Below are 26,160 nucleotides of genomic sequence, written 5' to 3' on the forward strand. Positions count from 1 at the left end.
AGTTGACATAATATAACATAACATAATAATGATTTTGAGTGGTATTAATACATTAGAATGAGAAATTAATTTATAAATATACAATTTGCATATATAAGTATAAATATATAATAATTAGATAAACAAGTATTTTTTATCATCCTATATATAAATATATATTACTAATGATAATTAATTTGAATTGAAATACTTTTATTATGTGATTTTATACTAGAATTTGGTAGAAAAAATTCTTACGTGAGTCAGTTATATTAAAGTAAATGACATAATATGATACGTTGAAATATATTTACATGGTTAATAATGTTTATTTCCTTTTGTTGAAGGATGGTTATGCAGATTACAATTAGAAAATATGATTGGATGCATTGCAAAATTCATTTAATTGCTATAAGAAGTTTTAATGAAATCAGCATTGCGCTGTTGAATCAAACCATAAGATAAATCAGATTATTTTTGCCAACATAGATATTTTCAAGCTTTAATATCAAATATATTTTAAATTATTATTATGATGAAACCTAGTCTGGTAATATCAAACATTATTCTTACAATTGAATATGTTTGAAAATGAAAATATTGGTAATTATGTATGGAATATGTGTCATATTTTATGGTTTTGGAGAGAATGTGAATCATATATGCTGATTTTTTACTCAACATTATAAAGAAGAATGTATACATATATATATATATATATATATATATATAATATATATATTTATTTATAATAAATAAATATTATTTAAATATAATATATAAAAAGAGTGTGAAATGGTTACCTGGTTGAACGCAGAAATGCTCTCCAGAACGAAAGTATATTAACACACTTCCTACAATATTTAAATTAGATTAATAATTTTGTATTATATATGTGTAATACACACACACATACACACACACACACACACATATATATATACACATGTACAAGAAGATGACACAAAAATATTATCCAGAAGGACAGTTAATATGTATATGTAAGATTTGCATATAAATAAATATAGTTATTTAAATAAGCAAGCATTTTTGATCATCATATAAATGTTAATAATATGATTAATTTAAATTCAAGTACTTTTATTATGTGATTTTATATGATAATTAGCTAGTAAAGATTCTTATATATGTCTGAGCCAGTCATATCAAATTAAATATTAAGTATAAGCAGAAAAGATTGTTATAAACATATTGTGGCGCGTTAAAATACATTTATATGGTTAATAACGATTATTTCCTTTTTTTGAAGGACGATTATGTGGATTATAATTAGAAAATATAGTTGGATACATTGCTATCAGAACTTTTAGTAACATCAACATTGCGCTGTCGAAGCAGACCATAAAATAAATTAGATTATTTTTGTCAACTTATAGATTTTCAAGCTTTAATAACAAATATCATATTTTAAATTATTAATGTGATTAAACCTAGACTGGTGATACCAAAAATTATTATTACAATTAATTATGTTTAAAAATATTGGCAATTATGTACGAAAAATGTGTCGTATTTCATGGTTTTTGAATGAACGTGGATCATGTGCTGATTTTTTAATGTGAGTATTATGAAGAATATATACATATGTATACATATATATATATATATATATACATATATTATATGAGGTGAGGCACAGATGTGATTTATTTATAGTAAATAAACGTTATTTGAATGTAATGTATAAAAAGATGTGAAATAGTTACATGTTTGAACACATAAACGCTATCCAGCTATCCAGAAGGAAAGTGTATTACCACACACACACACACACACACACACACACACACGTATACATTCTTCTTTATAATGCTCAGAATAAAAAATCAGCACATGATCCACATTCTCTCAAAAACCATGAAATATGACACATTTTTCATACATAATTTCCAATATTTTTAAACATAATTAATTGTAACAATAATTTTTGGTATCACCAGTCTAGGTTTCATCACAGTAGTAATTTAAAATATGATATTTAGTATTAAGGCAGAAAATCTATAACTTGGCAAAAATAATCTTATTTATTTTATGATCTCCTTCGACAGTGCACTGCTGATTTCACTAAAACATCTGAGAGCTATTACATTCACTTTGCAACCATATTTTCTAATTGTATTCCGATTAACTTCTTCACAATTATTTTTACTAATCAGTGTAATTTCTGTAACATGTAATGTTACGAAAATTGTATGTTACTTTGCACTTATTATTATATTAATTTTATAAATATAATTAACTTTTTTATAATTTTTATTATTATTAGCACAAAATACATATTTATAAATATATAATTTTAAAATTTTAATATTGATTGATATAATATAAAAAACACTGATGTATACCTTAATTATATATTAAATAATGCAGAACATTACACAAATTAAATAATGCAGAACATTACACAAAACATTTTAAAACTATTATAGTTATATATAATGAATATTTCAGATTTTTATACGATAATGAATAAAATAGACAAAAATATAAAGTAATATCAATTGTGTGTATGTGTGTGTGTAAAATGAAGACGAGTAATAAGTCATAATGAGTTTATGATCGATATTTATCAATTTGTTGCATATTGAATATCATCCAACTATCCTCTTGAAAAAATAATAGTTTTGATTTTCTGCTTGAATTTGCGCATACCATGGAATATAAAAAAATCGTAAAAATCGGGATATGTTTCTGTAATATAAGTAATAGGTAAGCAATCAATCTCTAATTCATTAATATTTTCTATGGACCATCGGAAAAATGTTTCGTACACCGGATGACTATAATCTCGTATTATTTTTATGAGAGGACAATGCTTTTCCAAATCCCAATTATGCAAGTAACGTAGAGCATCATCTGTTTGTGATTCTGCAATTTCCCTCATAAAATTAATAAAACTTGGGCGATGTAATTGGCTAAATTCACAAAAAATTTAAAATATGTAGAAAAACATTACAAATACGTGAAAATTGTTTGTGTAATATTTATGTTATAAAACATTTTAATAAATACTAAGAAACAAAATATAAAATTGCATTTTTCTTTATAAATTTATATATCTATTTATATATCTTATATTTATATTATGATAATAAAGAATATAACATAATTTTAAATGCAATTAAATAATATATTATTTAATTTTTCATTAAAGCACTAAAACAGATTATATTTGAACAAAGTATTGGGAGAGTTATAAAATGATTTTGAACAATAACAAAACAAATTGAAAGAAAATAAAGACAAAACAAAAAATCAGAAAAATAAGTAGGTAGATCTACGAGAGAAGAATAATGAAAAATGGAGAAGGTAATGGAAAAGAGATGTTAGATATTTAATAACTTGTTAAAAAGATTAGAAAACAAATAAAAAATAGCAAAAGATGCAATTAAAAGAAAAGAAATTATAAGAATTATGGACAATATACATATATAAATAAGGGAAATAATAAAAAGAATAAAAATAATTTTAAAAATTATTTTCAAAAAATAACAAATTATGAAACAAAAATAAACAAAACAACAATGAATCTGCATATGAAAGAGAGACAACGATAAATCAACAACTTCTTTCTACAAAAGCGGTTTTCATAGTAAAAATAATGAAATTAAAAATAAATTTAGTAGAAAAACAAGAAAAATAGCAGAATTGTAAAACTAAAAATTATGAAATAATGTCAGAAGAAGCAAGAAAATTAAGGGACATTTTATAAAACTTCTATTATTATACATTATTTAAGTTATGTAATTTTATTTTTTTTATATTATATTCTATATTGTATTACTCACTTGCTGTTTGTATATAAGCGAACGATTTTCCAAAATATTTGTTCGGTTAAGGCGTGTTGCATCATGCGTAGTATAAAGGGTGCTACGATTTAAATCAAAATTATATATATTAGATGTATTTTAATTATATATGTAGGAATCGAGAATTTATCGTCTTAAGTCCGTTTTTATTTCAAGTTGTTTTGATATATTGTTATTTCTCGTGTTGACGAATCGGTCGTGGCCGAAATTTATTGTGACTTGCGGGTCTATTGTCTCGAGCCCGTATTTGTCTTGAGACAGTTTTTGTACTCTTGTTTTGCCATGCGATGGATTAGATATGCGAATTTAAACACTCGATGTGTCGCTTCCTGATTGGCTCACGCGGGGCTTGACAAAGATATAAAGCGTCTCTCCCGAGGTTCCGAGAGAAGAGCACCGAATTTCGCGAAACCGTAGAGTACGTGGAACTGCGGATAAGTTATCTGAATATACCTATATTAAACCATTTCTCGTAATACTTTATTATTTTATCCGAAATAAGACACAATCCGTAATTCCTACAAAATTTTGGGGGCTCGTCCGGGATGGAACTGTGAGAGACAGTAACAAGCTGCAGTAATACCGAGTGCGATAGCGTTGCCTGAGAGTGCTGAGTGCATTGGAGCGAAGGACAAGTTTGACTTTGAGTAAGTCGACGAGACGTAATGAGTCCTACGAAGAGTTCCTCTGGTTTAACGGTCCTGGTGCTTAAGGAGAAGCTGAGGACCTTGGGGCTAAGTACGACCGGAGCAAAAAACGAATTAATTAGCCGATTATTGGAAGCGGATCCTGTGGGTGATTGGCTCGGCGAGCGAGAAAACAATGTGCAGAATAATATGTTGCACAGCGAAGAACAAGATGCATCCGTGGCATCCGCAGCATCCGGTGTGAGCGAGACGGAGATGACCCGGCGGGAGCTGGACATGCTCAGGAGAGAGAGAGAACTCCTAGGGCGAGAGCTCGCGTTGGCGCGGCGAGAGGCTGATCATCTTCGGGCAAGAGAGAGAGAGCGAGAGACCGAGCGTGGCCGAGAAGGTGAGAGATGGACGGAGACAATGGGAGCGACGGTGCGAGTCGGCATAACAGCGATTGCTGAATTGTTAGCACATTTTGACGGGGCCACCGACTCCTGGAGCGTCTGGGAGAAGCAGGTGCGTCTCCTCGCGACTACCTATGGGTTGCGAGATAATATGATTAAAATACTAATAGGCTCACGCCTCAAAGGAAAAGCGGCCGAATGGTTTCGTTCAAAACCGGAGCACATCGAGATATCGGCAGACAATCTTTTAGCGGAAATGAAGGACATGTTCGACCACCGCCCGAATAAAGTAGCACGCAGAAAAGAATTTGAGGGACGAATCTGGAGGAAAGACGAGGCCTTCAGCGCGTACCTCCACGATAAAATAATTCTAGCGAATAAGGTGCCAGTCGAGGAAAGCGATCTCGTTGATTACGTCATCGACGGAATAGCGGATATGAATTTGCAAAACCAAGCGCGGATCCAGGGATTTGAGACGACGGCATCCTTGTTGCGGGCATTTGAGAGGGTGACCTTCCGGCCGAAGGGTCAAAAAGATGGTACGACTACCCCGATGGGACAACCTGGCGGTGACGCGAGATCTCAGGGAGGAGCGAGGCAGCGGAGAGGCGACGGCGAGGCGCAGAAACCACGACGATGTTATAATTGCGGCGGACAAAATCACATTAGTGCGAATTGCCCGACAAAAGAAAGTGGAGTGAAGTGTTTTCGGTGCGGCGAGCGCGGGCACGTAGCGGCAAAGTGCACTGGAAAAACGAGCACTAAAGATAGTTGTGCGGTGAGCGAGTTCCGCGATAGAAAATATTATAAAGACGCGCATCGTTGATTGCGCATCGTTGATTGCGATATCCGAGCGATGATAGATACCGGTAGCGATATGTGCTTAATGCGTGCGGATTGCTATAGTCGATTGAACGTTCCGTTAAAAGAGAATAAAATCTATTTCCGCGGTATAGGATCGGACGGTAATGAGACGTTAGGCGAGTTCGAGGCCGACGTTCGTATAGATGATAGCGTGTATTCAATGAAAATATGGGTAGTTTCCGATGAGCTCATGCGATATGATTTAATTATTGGAGCCGATTTTCTAAGAACTGTAGAGATTTTAATAAAGAATGAAATATTAGTTTTGAGGCTAAATTCGGATCAGGGATTGTCAAAGATACCTGAAGTGTTACAGATCGACTATGAGTATGAAGCGAATAAATTTGACATTGCGCACCGTGACGATAAAAATAGAGATACATTAGAAAATATGATACAAAATTATACGCCGAATAAAATACGCGATATAGATGTAAAAATGCGATTAATTCTTGAGGACGATGAACCTGTGTATCAGCGAGCGCGGAGATGTTCCGAACAGGAGAAGCCGATAATAAAAACACAGATAGGCGAGTGGATGTGTAAGGGTGTGGTGCGGCCGTCGGCGATAAAAACGGACGCGGTCACAAGATTTCCTGAGCCGAGGAACGTGAGGCAGGTTCAGAGTTTTCTAGGATTATCAGGTTATTTCCGTAGATTTATTAGCAGTTACGAACTCGAGGAGCTCGCAGTCATTAAAGCGTTAAAAAAATTTTGCGTGTATCTAATAGGCATTCCTTTTAAGATATTGACAGATTGTAAAGCGTTCAGTCTTACATGAGCAAAAAAGATTTATGCGTGCGCATGGCGAGGTGGGCTCTGCAATTGGAAGAATTTAATTATACGATTGAGCACCGCCCCGGGAAAGCGATGGCGCATGTTGACGCGCTAAGTCGAAATCCGTTGCCTGTGTGCATGTGGAATGAGTGCGAAGATAATATAATAACGCGAATTCGGAAAGCTCAATGCGAAGACGTTCGTTTGCGAGAAATTATTGAGCTGGTGGAGGCGAAAAAGACTGATAACTTTGTAATGCGAGCAGGAATTTTATATAAATTAACTAGCGATGAAGAGCGAATGGTGATTCCCCGACCAATGCACACGCAAATTATCCGGTACGTACACGAAAAAGGTCATATGCCAGAGGGTAAAACTGAGCGTATAGTCGCGAAAGATTATTGGATTCCGGACTTGAAAGCGAAAGTCGAAAAAGTTGTTCGAAATTGCGTGTTGTGCATCCTAGCCGAAAGGAAGTATGGTAAGAAGGAAGGATTGTTGCATCCCATCGAGAAAGGAGAGACTCCTTTGGACACGTTTCATCTTGATCACCTGGGACCGCTCCCTTCGACGCGGAAACAATATCGATATATACTGGCGGTAATAGACGCGTTTACAAAGTTTGTATGGCTTTATCCTGTTAAGACGGCGAACACAGCGGAGGTGTTGGCGTGCTTAACAAAACAGTCGCATGTTTTTGGAAATCCGAGAAGACTAATTTCGGACCGCGGGTCCGCATTCACCTCCAACGATTTTCAGGAATATTGCAAGGCGGAGGGAATACAACATGTCCTTACCACAACGGGAATGCCCAGAGCCAACGGGCAAGTCGAACGGGTCAACCGGACGTTAATTCCGCTGTTGACAAAGCTGTCTGCCCCCCGACCAAAAGAGTGGCATAAATATTTAGATACAGTGCAGAAATATTTGAATGCCACGCAACATAGGAGCATTGGAACGACGCCCTTCAGGTTACTGTTTGGGACGGATATTAAGATAAAAGACGACGTCTCCATCCGAGAATTGGTGGAGAAAGAGCTAATTTCCATATTCGAAGAAAACCGTGATGAAATAAGGAGTCAAGTCAAGGAAATTATTCGACAGACACAGCAGGAGAATCGCCGAGGATTCAACAAGCGAAGGAAGCCGGCTATGTCTTACGTGGTGGGCGACCGGGTGGCTATCAAAAGAACGCAGGCTAACCCTGGGTTAAAATTTGCGCATAAGTATTTAGGCCCGTATCGGGTTAAAAGGATATTGCGAAATGACCGCTACATCGTCGAGAAGGTGGGCGAACACGAAGGGCCTTATGAGACATCCACTGCAGCTGAATATATGAAGCGTTGGATAAATGAAGAAGATGAAATAACGACCGATGACGAGGTTTCCGAGGAGAATATCTGAGGACAGATATTAACGCAGGATGGCCGAATGTAGGAATCGAGAATTTATCGTCTTAAGTCCGTTTTTATTTCAAGTTGTTTTGATATATTGTTATTTCTCGTGTTGACGAATCGGTCGTGGCCGAAATTTATTGTGACTTGCGGGTCTATTGTCTCGAGCCCGTATTTGTCTTGAGACAGTTTTTGTACTCTTGTTTTGCCATGCGATGGATTAGATATGCGAATTTAAACACTCAATGTGTCGCTTCCTGATTGGCTCACGCGGGGCTTCACAAAGATATAAAGCGTCTCTCCCGAGGTTCCGAGAGAAGAGCACCGAATTTCGCGAAACCGTAGAGTACGTGGAACTGCGGATAAGTTATCTGAATATACCTATATTAAACCATTTCTCGTAATACTTTATTATTTTATCCGAAATAAGACACAATCCGTGATTCCTACATATATATTTATTATAATGGTTGCTTGTAAACATTGATTTTAGTGATTTTATAAAAAAAAATTATATATATATATGTATACAGGGTAATAATTCGAAAACAAATAAAAAATAGCAAAAGATGCAATTAAAAGAAAAGAAATTATAAGAATTATAGACGATATACACATATATAAATAAGGGGAATAATAAAAAGAATAAAAATCGCGTAAAAGTGAAATATAATTATTAAAACAATAAGTTGTAAGAATAAGATAATCACAAAGAGAATATTTAACAGGGTATTTTACATCTTTAACACATTATTTTGCATGAACGTAAGTATCTCATAAAATATTAATTTTTCGTCAATCTTGTTTCAAAAATTTTGTATATAAAATATTGTGAAAAATCAAAATTTTTGAAAAAACTATATAGTTTATAAATTTATATATCAATATAGTTAGAAGCAAAATCGTCTCCCAATTATCTCAAGAATCTTCCATTAACAGGTTTACTACTAATTCTGTGATATCCTGTATATATATTCTGCATATGTACAATATAAATTTAAATATTAATTAAAGAATATAGATATACGTATCAACACACGGACATAAGCGCGCGCGCGTGTGTGTGTGTGTGTGTGTGTCTGTACTATTATAAAATTAATATTTAATTATAATCCAAATATATAAAGAATTAATTATCTTACAACTTTACACATTAACTTTATCAACATATTCACAAATTATAAAATCATTACCTGATTAAAGCAGCGATTATTTCGTCGCACCGAAAATTGTCGAAAACATCGATGATATGAACACGCGGCCAAGAACAACACGTGTGAAACGCGTGGCATCAAGCATATCATTCTAAATACAAGCCGCACGATTACGCACCCCTGTCGCGCAGCCTGCGGTCTAATCAATTTGTGGCCGTGAGAAGACTGACATCTCAGCAACTAACTTCGGTAAGTCATATACATATAAGATTCTGTAAACTATCGTTCTAACATCATCATCGTCTTTAATGAAATGTAGAATCACTTAATTAGTAGTCAGCAATTAAGTTCGTTTATTATTAATAATTTATTTCGCGAGAACGACTAGCATTAAGCGACGGAACATTGTCATTTTTATGAACTTTTCGGGATCTTTTCGTGAATTTTTGAGATATTCGCATCTTATTTATTGGTTCCGTGATTATAATTATGATTTTACATATAGTTTTGCAATAGATATATTTCGGACGTACTTTAATGTTACTCTTGTCGTTCGCGCATAAAAACTTGTTTACGCGCATCGACTCGTTACATCAGGTGTTCGAAATATCCAGATCTTATTTTGTCTATTATACGGTTGAGCGCAAGGGGACGCGATTCGAACAAGTGTTAAAATCCGTACGTGTGTAATTAATTAAGGAGATCTTTAGAATTTCCGGCTCAATCAAATCACGAGCATTTAACAGTCACATAGAACTTTTAACGCCCAACCAAGTAAATTTCAATCCCCCCATATCCTTGCGCCCGGCCGCGATCACGTGCGCTCATACAATTCCACATATTTTATATATATATATATATATATATATATATAATATTTTCTTCTTTTTAATTTGTTAAATATATTTCATTTTATTATAATTCCAGATGTACTCAACCGAAATGGCAGAAGATGTAAGTATTTTATTTTTCATTATAAAATACTATTATTTTTTATTATAAAAAACTATTATAAAACTAATATTCTTTATACATTTCAGATGCCGATGAATGAAGCCGACCACGTCGCCGCCGAGCCCGTCGCCGCCGACTATCGTAGAGATTAGTTATATTTTAATTTAATTAAATTTAATCAATATACCCAGCAGAGATGCTCATTAATTAATTACTTTTTAAATTAATTATGACATTTAATTACAACAGATGTAATCAAATGTAATTAAAATTTTTTTAATTGACGATTAATTTTAGAAAGATTAATTAGATTTCGTTACAATGACGATTGATACAAGCTAGATTAATCGAAGATCGTTTAATTAACAATTAATATGATCGAAATCAATTAAAGATTATTTAATTGACAATTGATATAAACAAAATTAATCGGAGAACGATCGATTAACAATTAATACAAGCTAATTTAATTAAAAGTTTTTAATTAACGATTAATATGAGTTAATTTTAATTAGAAGTACTTTAATTGACGATTGAAAAAAACAGATTCAATCGAAGACAATTCAATTGACAATTGATTTGAGCAGAAACAATTAAAAAATATTTAATTGACGATTAAATATAGCAAATTTAATGCGAATTTCTTCCATTAATGATTGACTTAAAAAAATCGATATAATTTCTCTATTTCCATTAATTAACAATGTGTAACGATTAATACAATTTAAATTTTAATCGAAGATGTTTGATTGATGATATTAATATGACTGAATTTAAATAATATATATCTTTTCCTTGGTTCTAGCAAAGTTATTGTACGTAACAGTTACAATATAAATAATAAATAATTTACGTTTTTTAAACCATATTTTTATTCAGAACATTTTCAATTCATTACACATTTTATTATATTTAATTTAATTATATTTACTGTTAATATATATTTCTCAAATTTTTTTTCATTTGTTCAAAATAATAAATGTATAATATGTTATAATAAAATGTGTTGTACATATATACAATATATATTATAATTCAAAATTATTAATCAAATGTAAATATTGCAGGAAGTTTGGTAATACAACGAAGTGTAACCATACAGTTTCCTTCTGGAGAACATTTCTGCATTCAACTAGGTAACCATTTCACAATGTTTTTACATATTACATTCAAATTGTGTTTATTTATTATAAATAAATTATTAGAGAGAAATATTGAAAAATATTGAATAACATAATTAGAATACGTTGTATATAAATATTTATATAAATGGTCTTGTTTTAAAATTGTATTATTATTTAAATGCTTAGAATGTATATATTTTGTTATTATGTATTTATTTATATATTTATATTTTTTTTTATATTGAAAAGATTCATTTTTCTTTTTCCTTTTTTTAAATTAATAAATTTTATTAAATATTTGTTTGCCAATTAAACAAAAATGTAATCGTACACCAGCAATTACTTTTCAAAATATTATTTTTCTTGTGTGTGAATAGTTTCATATAATATCTGGATTGCAAATATATTGTTAATAATAATAGTTTTGTTGCATATCTATTATGCATATAATTTGGAAATAATATAATTTAATAATTAAAAATTGCAAACAGAATAATATATTCACATATTTATATTTATTATATTATATCTGCAAATATTCATATTGATGAGTGTTGCGAACGCGCGGCTTGAACCGTGGTCCGACACAAAGCTGCGACAAACGAGCATGCTCGGCCTTTTTAGGGCCGCGTCTCGCGCGCCGCCTCTCAGATCCTTCACCCGTTTTTTTTTTTTTTTATTGGAAAGAAATCATAGGAATCTCATGAGAGATGTGATGGATGGACAATAGGATAATTGTTGAGTGGACTGTATCTTAATAGGGTGATCGCGCACCCATGTGTGCGCTGAGATTGATGATTTACGCAGGAAGCCGAATTGAAAAGGAGTCTTGAGTTTGATGAACAAAAACAGATCAATTTATTATATCACACGTCAGAAAGTCACCTGGACTTGACACAAACAAACCAAAGAAAAAACAAAAAACTCGATATGAGAATCGAAAGCGTTTGCTGTACGCGCAGCAAATTTACATTTGACAATTGATCACTTATCGAACGCCTGATTGTGTATCAAGCGTCGTACAAAACAATTATTCGTTTCGAAGCTCGCGATCACAAAAGAGAAAACTGTTTGTTCGATATCGACACCAATGTCTTTTGTCGCAAGAAAAAACAATGTCCTATTTGAAAGTCACGATCGCGAATCGTACAATAACAAATTTGTCCTCTTGTAGACGACCGTTATAATTTATCGAAAACGCGCACATATGATTTAACGCGACTCAATAATTGTCTTAAATTATCTTGTTCACGATCACTTCTCACAACGAAAATTAACTCACAAGATTAACGCAGGATTACAATCGCTCGACGACAATAGTGCAAGCGATCCTGGCCAAATCTTTGAGTCGCTAGCCGCTTGCACGTGCACACCGCGTGACAGATTTTGGAAATCGAAAACACTGTGACGACACTCCTGAGAGAGAGAAAAGGAAAGAGAGAGAATGCACGACATGCATTCATCGGCAAATGACTATCACACAGAATCCTCCAGAAGGATTCGAATATTCGCAGGAGTCGATCACGTGTACGCAGCGTGCACAATACAACGGCAAATTCGTCGCGACGGCGTACTACGACAATTGTGAGAGAGAACGCGGGAGAGAGAGAGAGAGAGAGAGAGAGAGAGAGAATGCACGACATGCATTCACCTGTACGCGAATATCGCAATGAATCCTCCAGCAGGATCCGAATACTCATACTCGTAATGTTCGATCACGTGCACGTAGCGTGCACGAGACAATGGCGAATTCGTCGCGAGAACGTGTATGTTGCGTCGCGAACGAGATCCGATTACCCGTTAACTTTTCACTCTCGATATGTCACAAAATACCGCGCAAATCTGTTCGTATTTGTCGCGATAATACATTCACGCACTTATTACACCGTAACGCGAATTCTTTAGTCTGACTTGCGACCAAAGCCGGCTCTCTCTCCACGACGACTGTCTCCGACGGAATGCTACCCTCATCGATCACGCTATCGACCGTGTGATCGCGAGGGGTACACGCGGAACGCGCTAATTGGCCGAAAATTTGCTTCCGCGGCGCTTCCCGCGATGCGTGCCGCGAGGTGCTGCCGTGTTAGGCCCGCGGCAATTGCTTTTACCTAAATTCTCGACTGATCCGTGAATTTTCGTTTGATCGAGCGCAGCAAATTTTTCTCAATCCTAAACATACCGCCCGCCTCAAAATTTGAATTTCGAAACCACTCGATCTCGCGGTATACCTTACACAAGGATGCATCGTTCACTCACGTGTGAGTGAGGTTTGCTATATGAAAACTGATTGCGTGTGACCGTCCGTCACGATTGATCCCATGCAATATAGAAGATACTGAGATGTAACTTCTGATTACGCTCAGATCGCACTTAAGTGAAATTGTAGACCTGAAACGTTTGACAATATTGACTTAAAGTTAACTTCTAATAGATCACTGTTGTTATCGCGGACGGATTTTAACATTTAACGCAGATCGCGTAAACAACAGTATCCGCTGTTCGTACTAATTCGCACGACCTTAAACTTAGGATTGCAAGCGCCGCCCGCCTTGGCGACTTTACTTGCACGCTTTGACTTAACTAATGAACATAAACTTGACTTACTTGCTACATAAATTATAACGTAATTAGAATTAAAATCGTAAATTAACTTACACTAGAATTATCGTTAATTGCTTGACACTCGAGGCTGATCCTCGATGGAATCGTCAGAATCAACGTCGATTGGAAGCACACATAACTTAGTTATGGGACGCGTATATTCCGAGTTCGCTGTTTTGACGGAGACTACTCGAATTAATCCGTCAGAGCCTGGTCGACAGTGGATTACGCGTCCGAGTTCCCATTTGCAAGGAGGAAGAAGAGGATTTTGAATCAGAACCATGGAACCGATATGGATAAGTGACTTTGCCTTTCGCCACTTAGTTCGCTGTTGAAGCGTGTTAATATAGTCGGCGTGCCAATGCTTCCAAAAACGCTCCGTGATCTGTCGCAACAACTGCCACCGTGACAGTCTGTTTTCATTGATTTGCAGAACAGAAGGTTCTGGATTGATTGTGATTGCCGATCCAATCAAAAAGTGACCCGGAGTGAGAAATTCAAAGTCGTCAATCGAATCAGTCAATGGACACAGGGGCCTTGAATTTAAGCATGCTTCAACTTTACAAAGCACGGTAGTAAGTTCCTCGAAAGTGAGGGTGTGATTTCCTAATATCCTACGAAGGTGGTATTTAACGCTTTTGACCCCTGCCTCCCACAATCCACCAAAGTGTGGAGCATGGGGAGGGATAAAACTCCATGTGATGTTATCTGACACGATAAAGTTGAGAAAGTTAACATCGCTTTGAGCGTCTCGATACGCTTGCGACAACTCCTTGTCTGCTCCTGCGAACGTAGTACCATTGTCCGAGTACATGACCTCTGGTAATCCACGTCGCGCACAAAATCTTTGAAAAGCGTTAAGAAAGGCAGCAGTCGAGTAATCACTAACCAGTTCGAGATGAATAGCGCGTGTGGCTAAACAAATAAAGAGTGCTATGTAGGCCTTTCGCGAGGTAATTCCTCGGCCGGCTGAAGCACGTGTGAAGACTGGTTCGGCGTAGTCGACACCGCTATGTAGTGTAGAAACGCTCGAGAGGGCGCCGAAACACGACTCGTAGGTAGCTGGCCCATCAGCTGACTAGCTACTTGAGCCTTTTCTCTTGTACACGGAACACATTTATAAATAACCGACTTTACTAGACTTCTTGCTCTCAAAATCCAAAACTCTTGTCTAAGTTTTGAAAGAGTGGATTGAAGACCGGTATGGAGAGATACAACATGCGTATAACGGATGATCATGGTAGTGATCGTATGGTTGGCTAATAAGATTGGATGCTTGGACTGGAAAGATAATGACAAGTGTTCTAATCGCCTCCCAACGCAAATTAGACCGTCAAAATCCAGGAACGGATTTAATGAGAGAATTGGACTGTGAGTAGGCAACGGTTTGTTTGACTTTAAATTATGGAGCTCGTTTTCGAATAGTTCTAACTGAATGAAATTCAGCCAGAAGTTTCGTGCTTTGTTGAATTCAACTGTAGTAAGAGCGTGAGATTGAGACTTGTTGTTCAATCCTATTGTGTGTTTCTTTCTACACTTCCTTATGAAACGGTAAATGTAGGCGGTAATACGTATTAATTTCGGCCACCATGAATATCGAGTAGTGAGATTCCACGGTTCATTAGCGTTAACTTGATGCACTTGACACGATTTTTCTTCTAAATGTGTTTCGTCTATCGGCGTTCTTGTGAATGTGGGCCAATCATCCTGTTTAAGACTCAACCATGAAGGCCACGCCACCAAATGTCGAAGGCGCTTAATTCTGTGCCGAGTAAACCGCGAGATGCACAGTCAGCGGGATTTTCATGTGTACTGACATGATGCCAAATGCCATCAGACACTCGTGTTTGAATCTCTGTTACGCGATGCGAGACGAAAGTTTTCCAATGAGATGGGTGCTTGTTTAACCAAGCAAGCACAATACTCGAATCTGTCCAACAATGGACTGGCATTTTTGGTAAATGAAGAGATTTTCTTATGAATTCAATTAGGCGCGCTAATAGACGAGATGACAATTCTTAAGCGAGGGATTGGAAGCGCTTTGAGAGGCGCGACCTTAGATCGCCCAGCGAGGAGCGAAAAACAGTTGGATGGACCGGGATAATGGTTGCGAATCTCAAAAAAACTACGGCGGCGTAAAGTACTTGCGGAAAGGAAAGCATCCGCGAAACGTTGTTGTTGTAAATTCGAGGACTCTTGGTCATATGAATCGAATCCAATCCAGCGACTAAGTTTTCCTGCTTTTGATATAAGGAAGTGACTTTCTAAATCACTCTCCATTGTGAAAGAAGATCCTTTTGAGAGATTGCGTACCAGCTACTTTTTGGCGCCCAGAATTTCTGCAAAAATAAAAAAGTTCGACTTTGGAGAAACAGGGTGGGGACCCAATCGATCACGCTATCGACCGTGTGATCGCGAGGGGTACACGCGGAACGCGCTAATTGGCCGAAAATTTGCTTCCGCGGCGCTTCCCGCGATGCGTGCCGCGAGGTGCTGCCGTGTTAGGCCCGCGGCAATTGCTTTTACCTAAATTCTCGACTGATCCGTGAATTTTCGTTTGATCGAGCGCGGCAAATTTTTCTCAATCCTAAACAATGAGATAATTGTTTATTATATAAAATCATGTGCGTGATAATTAAATATTTTCTATGCAATCAAATTAATAAGGAATATAATGATTTAACATGATTATATTATAAATCTGTTGGTGAAAACGTTACGTGTAACAAATATATACAATTAAAGTTATTAAAATTTTATAATTTTTGTAAAATATCATTTACTTTGTAGAATACTTGAACATATTACAATTCTATTTCTTAATAATAAATTAATTAAATTTAATAAAGGAAATAAAACATTTTATCGTGTTCTGATATTGGTGGACTTATTAACCATAGCGTGTAATTAAATATTTAAGGTCCACGCTTATTGTGATAAAGCTCTTTGATTGTTAATTGACTGAAATATAACCTAAGAGCTTTGGACATTCACATTCCACAGTAATCAAAGAGTTAGGATTATCAATTTTCTTTAAGGTAACGTATTGATAGTTTGTTCATTACTTGTCATAATGCAAATACAATTTGACTTTATCACTTTATAATTATTAAAAATCGTTTTAGAGTGAATCTTATGTAACAAGCTTTTTTTGGTTTTCTTCGGAATTTTTTATAAAGAACTCATAAATGTTTTTTATATGTACAAAAAATTTCATTTTAAAAAAGGTAAAAAAAGTTGTTAAGTCCGCGTCAAAAACTATATCTCCAAAATCTTACAGAATCTTAAAACATATCTGAAAAATAATGTATTTAAAATATATAATGACATTAAAAACTTGCGATAACAAAAATATAAACATTAAAGACTTGCGACAAAAAAAATTAATTTAAAAATTTAGCATTGCTAATGTCATTATTGCATATTACTTCAATTAAAATTTCAATTGTATAGTTTAATACAACAATTACAATTGTTAAATTGTTGTTTAGCTTAGCAGTGCTAAGTTTTTAAATTAAATTGTTCTACTTTTTTTCGCAAGTTTTTAATGTTTTTTTATTTCTTCTTGTCGCAAGTTTGTAATGTTTATATCTTTTTTGTCCCAAGTTTTAATGTCAGTATGTATTTTAAATTCATTATTTTTATAAGAAATTAAAACAACTATTTTGTGCAACTTTTTTAAATTAAAAAAGTTTTTATTTTTGCTTAGCGCAATTTTTAGATATATTTTAAGATTCTGTAAGATTTTGGAGATATAGTTTTTGACGCGGACTTAACATCTTTTTTTACCTTTTTTAAAATGAAATTTTTTATACATATAAAAAACATTTATGAGTTCTTTATAAAAAATTCCGAAGAAAACCAAAAAAAGCTTGTTACATAAGATTCACTCTAAAACGATTTTTAATAATTATGAAGTGATAAAGTCAAATTGTATTTGCATTATGACAAGTAATGAACAAACTATCAATACGTTACCTTAAAGAAAATTGATAATCCTAACTCTTTGATTACTGTGGAATGTGAATGTCTAAAGCTCTTAGGTTATATTTCAGTCAATTAACAATCAAAGAGCTTTATCACAATAAGCGTAGACCTATAATATTTAATTACACGCTATGGTTAATAAGTCCACCAATATCAGAACACGATAAAATGTTTTATCTCCATTATTAAATTTAATTAATTTATTATTAAGAAATAGAATTGTAATATCTTCAAGTATTCTACAAAGTAAATGATATTTTACAAAAATAATAAAATTTTAATAACTTTAATTGTATATATTTGTTACACGTAACATTTTCACCAACAGATTTAGAATCATGTTAAATCATTATATTCCTTATTAATTTGATTGCATAGAAAATATTTAATTATCACGCACATGATTTTATATAATAAACAATTATCTCATCAATATGAATATGTGCAGATATAATATAATAATAAATATAAATATGTGAATATATTATTCTGTTTGCAATTTTTAATTATTAAATTATATTATTTCCAAATTATATGCATAATAGATATGCAACAAAACTATTATTATTAACAATATATTTGCAATCCAGATATTATATGAAACTATTCACACACAAGAAAAATAATATTTTGAAAAGTAATTGCTGGTGTACGATTACATTTTTGTTTAATTGGCAAACAAATGATTAATAAAATTTATTAATTTAAAAAAAGGAAAAAGAAAAATGAATCTTTTCAATATAAAAAAAATATAAATATATAAATAAATACATAATAACAAAATATATACATTCTAAGCATTTAAATAATAATACAATTTTAAAACAAGACCATTTATATAAATATTTATATACAACGTATTCTAATTATGTTATTCAATATTTTTCAATATTTCTCTCTAATAATTTATTTATAATAAATAAACACAATTTGAATGTAATATGTAAAAACATTGTGAAATGGTTACCTAGTTAAATGCAGAAATGTTCTCCAGAAGGAAACTGTATGGTTACCCTTCGTTATATTACCAAACTTCCTGCAATATTTACATTTGATTAATAATTTTGAATTATAATATATATTGTATACATATATATATATATATATATATATATATATAGATAGATAGATGGATAGATATGTTTACACTCTAATATATGTGTATATATATACAGGGTGTCTTGCAACGTAATGTCCACAGTAAAACTTTATATTCTTGGGATCATTCTAAGTCAAAAAGTACACGTATGCCCTAAAGTCGATTACAGCGAAAAGACGAAATTGCATATAATAAGATAAATATTTAACGTATAAGACGGGCAACAAGAGCCAAATCGCGGATGACAATGCGTTATCCTAACGAAACTAAATAATTTTTCGTTAGAATTAAATACCGGTGCACAAGGCACCAAATTTTTACTTGGACACGGCCAAGATTTTAAATATGAAATAATCTCATATTTTGAGATTTAATTTCAATACCCCTTTAACCCCTCTACGGAAAATAAATAAATGAAATGCAAGAGAAAAATATAGATCCGAAAATCGCTGAATCGGGAATCGAACCCGAGACCTTTCGCTTGCCGGGCGACTGCTCTTCCAGCTGAGCTATTCAGATCCTTTCGATTCTATACTTTTCTCTGTTATATATATTAATGTTGGTAAACAAACGCATTTTTTAAGCCAGCGTGTATCAAATATAAGATAAATATTATTTATTGAAGATAATAATTTTATTTAAACGATAATATTATAGAATTACTTTATAAACTGTGCGATAATATAGATCATAAAGGTGTTTTTCTCGAACCTGTGCGGTAAAATAAGGCATACATTGAATCGTTGAGAAATTCATTTTCCGCACGCTAAACAGCAATCGAAATTTGAATTTTCGTGACTGGCATTACAAAAAATAATTACATACGTTGTCATAGTAAAAAATAAATAATAAATCAATGTGTAAATAATAATTAAAAAATAATTTTTAATTATTATTTTAAAAAATTTAATTTTTATTATTTATACATTTATTTTTTATTCATTTTTTGACTATGATAACACATGTATTTTTTTTGTAATACCAGTAACGAAAGTTCCAATTTCGATTGCTGTTTAGCGTGCGGAAGATGAATTTCTCAACGATTCAATGTATGCCTTATTTTACCGCACAAGTGCGAGAAAAACACCTTTATGATCTATATTATCGCACAGTTTATAAAGTAATTCTATAATATTATCGTTCAATAAATAAAATTATTATCTTCAATAAATAATATTTATCTTATTATATGCAATTTCGTCTTTTCACTGTAATCGACTTTAGGGCATACGTGTACTTTTTGACTTAGAATGATCCCAAGAATATAAAGTTTCGTTGTGGACATTACGTTGCAGGACACCCTGTATATATATATAAAAAGAGAGACCGATCTGTAATAATTATAATTGATTATAAAGTACATAATTCTTTGTAATAAATAAATGATTTATATGAAAGTATTTTCGAAATTGAGCAGATAATAATCCTAAAAAAATCATAAAAATGAAAAGGTCAGGCCATGTTCAAAAGAAGGTACTCAAAAATTTAAACGATCTAATAATAAATTATCACGAAAAGTAACTGATATGTTATTCAAGGTGCCAGTTCAAAGTGAACATACGTAAAGTGTATATTATCTAAATTTAGTAATAATATATTACCATGAAAAGTAACTGTGATATTTTATTCAAGGTGCAAGTTCACATTGAATATACATACATATAAGTAAAACTGATTACAATTTGATTCTAGAAAATAAGTGCGATATGTTATTCTTAGTGCACAAAATATAATAGTCGTTTATAGAGATTTGATTTGAAATTCATACTAGCCCGTACAATGAAAAATAATTGCTCGTAATTCCAGAGTACCAATTTGTTAATAACTCAGAAAAATAACATACGAGCAATTATTTTTCATTGCACGGGCTAGTATGAATTTCAAATCAAATCTCTATAAACGACTATTATATTTTGTGCACTAAGAATAACATCGCACTTATTTTCTAGAATCAAATTGTAATCAGTTTTACTTATATGTATGTATATTCAATGTGAACTTGCACCTTGAATAAAATATCACAGTTACTTTTCATGGTAATATATTATTACTAAATTTAGATAATATACACTTTACGTATGTTCACTTTGAACTGGCACCTTGAATAACATATCAGTTACTTTTCGTGATAATTTATTATTAGATCGTTTAAATTTTTGAGTACCTTCTTTTGAACATGGCCTAACCTTTTCATTTTTATGATTTTTTTAGGATATCACTTACTTTTTAAAATTAGGAGACGCGGTAGTGTCTCCGGCCATGTTCAAACCCTAAAAGACCTTAATTCAAACCCTAAAAGACCTTAAAAGACACTACAAGTCTCCTTATCCTGCACCATCAAAGTCCATTTTTTGGGGGTGTAGAACTACTAAAATATAAAAAATTTTGAATTGCACGTAACATAACCTGAAAGGCGGCATCGCCACGAGTAATTTGAGCCAAGAAGGAATAAAATCGGTCAAGCCGTTCTGGAGATACAAGCGGTCAAAAAGTGACGTTTTTCATGAAAAATGAAGTAACGTCGTCTTCTCTGTCCGCGTCCGCTGACGTCATCAGGATTATATATATCCTAAAAAAATCATAAAAATGAAAAGGTCAGGCCATGTTCAAAAGAAGGTACTCAAAAATTTAAACGATCTAATAATAAATTATCACGAAAAGTAACTGATATGTTATTCAAGGTGCCAGTTCAAAGTGAACATACGTAAAGTGTATATTATCTAAATTTAGTAATAATATATTACCATGAAAAGTAACTGTGATATTTTATTCAAGGTGCAAGTTCACATTGAATATACATACATATAAGTAAAACTGATTACAATTTGATTGTAGAAAATAAGTGCGATATGTTATTCATAGTGCACAAAATATAATAGTCGTTTATAGAGATTTGATTTGAAATTCATACTAGCCCGTACAATGAAAAATAATTGCTCGTAATTCCAGAGTACCAATTTGTTAATGACTCAGAAAAATAACATGGCGGCCTGCTCTCAAAAAACTATGATGTTTCTCGATGTCCATTTAGAAATAATGTCAAAGCTCTTACAGAATAATTACTACAACATTTGAGATACGAAAAGTATTACATTAGAAGAAGATTAGATTAGAATAAGGATTCAACGTATTTTTAAAAGCTCTACACACAACAAAGTGAATATACAAAACTATATACAAATACCTTTTTCTTCTGTGTTTTTGAAGAAAATTGTAAGTCAAATGAAACCTTGCACTTTGAGAACCATGTCACTTACTTTTCAGAGTCAAATTGATAAATTTTTTTTGTATATTTTAATGATATTTATTTCTCACTTGTATCTTGAATAATTAATATGTAATTTTTTATTGTATATTACGACAAATAATCAGTAAACTTTTTAAGCGTATAACTTTATTGTAGTTGACCTGAGAACTGTACATTTATAAATTTTACTTAATATACACCCGTTTACTACCGTTTTACTTACCGTTTTACTAAAGAAAGATTGAAGGTTTTTAATTTATACAATTTTCACAACTCTTATTTCAATTATTTATTCTACCCATCGAAAGTTTTTTGAGAGCAGGCCGCCATGTTATTTTTCTGAGTCATTAACAAATTGGTACTCTGGAATTACGAGCAATTATTTTTCATTGTACGGGCTAGTATGAATTTCAAATCAAATCTCTATAAACGACTATTATATTTTGTGCACTAAGAATAACATATCGCACTTATTTTCTAGAATCAAATTGTAATCAGTTTTACTTATATGTATGTATATTCAATGTGAACTTGCACCTTGAATAAAATATCACAGTTACTTTTCATGGTAATATATTATTACTAAATTTAGATAATATACACTTTACGTATGTTCACTTTGAACTGGCACCTTGAATAACATATCAGTTACTTTTCGTGATAATTTATTATTAGATCGTTTAAATTTTTGAGTACCTTCTTTTGAACATGGCCTGACCTTTTCATTTTTATGATTTTTTTAGGATATCACTTACTTTTTAAAGTACAGATATATAGAGCAGCTTTTTAGTAATTCAAGTATTACAAATATATGTATTTTCGATTCTTATCACATAACTTTGTATAAGTAACAATTTATGCAATACAGTTCAAAATAATTGAAATATATGGTATATATGTACATATATAAAATATATAATTATATTATAGTATACATATATATTTTATTTAATCATATATGTAAATGTTTGTATAATTGTAATAACTTTTAACGATACATTGCACATTTATTTCAATTGCAACAGAATGAATTTATATTCTTGTATGAATATTGAAAATAAAGAATGGGCCCCTCCATCGCCCATTCTCGTGAGAACGCAACCATATATTTTTCTTCGTCTCTCCGATTTTAACACGACATACATATTTCTGTCTGATAATTTTTTTCTTGATGATACTTTTTGAAATGTCATGAAGCCTAGGTCAAATTAGAAACTTATTGCACTCGTTTTAATGCAGCGCTTACAGCAGCTTTTATAAAGCGCCAGAGCAGCCGATATTTTATTTTGGCGCTTACGGCAACTTTTATACAGCGCTAGAACAGTTGATGTTTTAATGTAGCGTTTACGGCAGCCTATATACAGCGCCATTATTTAATCTGTTCTAAGAACAATATGTATGCCCCTTGTGCTCCTTTGGGCCATTTTTTCTTGAACACTTCCATATCATTAGAGTAATACCATTCCGATTTTGTGTCAGCTCTCAACATACACGTGTAGTGACCACGATTTATTTCTTCACCTTCGTGAAATATAGCGCTTATTAGCTTGTACTTTTTTTTATTAATCGTGATATTACTCGTCGGCACGGCGTTAATCCAATTGTTGATAATTTTTTTAGAAGCACCGTTTACAAAAGTATATAAATTGAGCTGTATTACTACGACGAATAAAGTTGATTCGATTACGGTTTTCTTTTTCAACACGGTGCCCTTACATTCGTTACAATTGCCGTTTATCGTTTCCCATTTAGAAAATTCTACATTAATCAAACTTTGTAGAGTGACACCTTTTTTCCTTTTTAATGTCGAATGTATAGGTAATATTAACAAACTACTGCTTTCCAGCTTAGTTACATTGTAATTACATTTGACATTCGAGCAACATGTTACGTGCTTTAATTCGAGTTTTAATACATCATTGATGTCGGAATACGTCGACATTAGAGCCGTAAAAAATTCCGAAACATCTTGTTGTGTTCGTTCTTCGAAGCGTTTTCCGACAGATCTTCTAACCGCTTGAATGTTGCAATATTTACGTTCACCATACGCGCAGATAGCATCAGTCAATGCATTCGATGCTTTATTTTTCAGTATTTGTTGCCTAATACGTACGCAATGAAACGCACATTGTAATATTACATTAGCGTAACACGAAACAGCATCGTTATTGCAAAGGCCATATATTTTCCACGTAACTATACTTTCTGGTTCCTCACAATCATAATTCTGCACATCATCAATGATATTAGGGATAGCCCATCGACGATCGTACATTTTCACAACCTTTTTCTCGGACGGATTGATTTGTGGCAGTTCAGATTTGAATATAGATCTCAGTCGATTATATTCTACAATGGCTCTCGAGTTTGCTTTAACTGATGCTGGATTGAAATTTATCAAATGTAGGCCTTCCAATTTACTTACTCGTGACAAACCTACATAAGCTTGACGATCACTGAATACAGTCGTTCCTAAATCCATCATTGCATTGTTACATGTAATTCCTTCGATTATAAATAATTCGACATTCTTTAATTTGTCTCTCAAAGTTTTCAAGACCATGTGTGACAATTGCGTATATTTTGGTGTAGATTCATGACTAACCGGTAGTTGAAACATTCTATGGATTGTCAAGCCATCGATATTGAATGCTGCGATACCCGTGGGAGCAGATATGGCAGTCGTTTTTTCCAAATTTATTCTGATCCAATGTTTAATCGTTTCAATTAGAAAACTTTTCCCTGTACCACCCTCGCCACTTACGTACAGTCGCAGAATCTGATTCTTATCTTGTAAAACTTGGCATACTCCATCAAAGACTCTTTTCTGGTCTTTGTTCAATTGCGACATCATTTGCGATAAATCAATCGGGTCGTCAATCTTACCAAAATCTTCCAGATCTTTCATCGCGTCGTCAGCTTCTATCGGATTACAATCCAGTTCATCGTCATCGGATTTGTCTCTGTCTGCTGTTTTCAGATCATTTTCGCGCTTCTCGATTAATTCAGCAACGTTCTCAAAAGCTTTCTGTATTTCTTCGAGCCTTTCGTGATATTTCATTACCTTCGTTAAAACAGACTCTGAATTCTTAAAGGCATCCGTGTAAGTCTCGAATGTACCTTTGAGTTTACTCAAATCTCTCCATGGTTTGAACAGAAGAAGCAGCGAGTAAAAGTATTTTTCGGGCTCAGTTTTTATATTAAATCGATAATGGTTAATTAAATAACCCTTTTTTCGTTTTTTTAAAAATAAACCCGATGCCAGTTTGTAACACTTGACTTCGTCATTATTTGACATCTGTTTCGTAATTTCCCAGAATCTGGCAAAATCGTACAAATTCAATGATTCTAATTCCTGAGGTCTATTTGGATAGTAATCATCGATGAGTGACGAACAGTAAATATTTGTAGAATTTTCATCAAGAGCTTAAATTTCATTAAATGTTTTAACTTTTCTATTTCTCACCTCATTAACATCGATCCATTTGACCATGGTATCATTATCCGTACCGTACAAGGGATTCCCTAATAGTGTATCCGCAGCTTCTAAAGCACCGCATTCTCTGTTATTTAATGAACGCATTGCAAAATTCCACAGTTTCGATGCCAAGGACTTATTCGAATCTATCACTTCAAAGTCTGTATTGCATTTTTCCGACTTTGTCGTGTATTTTGTTAAATATGAGTTTAAAAACTCTGATTTTTCTCTAATAAATTGTATGTCCATATTTCCCTTCCAGGCTAATTTGATAGACGGATTATAATCATTTATCAGGAGACGCGGTAGTGTCTCCGGCCATGTTCAAACCCTAAAAGACCTTAAAAGACACTACAAGTCTCCTTATCCTGCACCATCAAAGTCCATTTTTTGGGGGTGTAGAACTACTAAAATATAAAAAATTTTGAATTGCACGTAACATAACCTGAAAGGCGGCATCGCCACGAGTAATTTGAGCCAAGAAAAAATAAAATCGGTCAAGCCGTTCCGGAGATACAAGCGGTCAAAAAGTGACGTTTTTCATGAAAAATTAAGAAACGTCGTCTTCTTCTTCTTCTTCTTCTTCTTCTTCTCTGTCCGCGTCCGCTGACGTCATCAGGATTATATATATAT

The 26,160-nt window shown here is 33.1% G+C and overlaps 1 protein-coding gene across 1 annotated transcript; it reads right to left on the minus strand.

Annotated features, from left to right (window-relative positions):
• Positions 1-13,783: 13,783 nt before the first annotated feature.
• LOC146722748 (uncharacterized) lies at positions 13,784-14,530 on the minus strand. The gene has a single exon (XM_085483899.1). The coding sequence runs from the start codon at positions 14,528-14,530 to the stop codon at positions 13,784-13,786; it is 747 nt and encodes a 248-aa protein (XP_085340025.1).
• Positions 14,531-26,160: the final 11,630 nt, after the last annotated feature.

Source organism: Nylanderia fulva, unplaced genomic scaffold, assembly GCF_048542155.1.
Source record: "Nylanderia fulva isolate GAGA-0341 unplaced genomic scaffold, ASM4854215v1 Scaffold279, whole genome shotgun sequence".
NCBI lineage: Eukaryota > Metazoa > Arthropoda > Insecta > Hymenoptera > Formicidae > Nylanderia > Nylanderia fulva.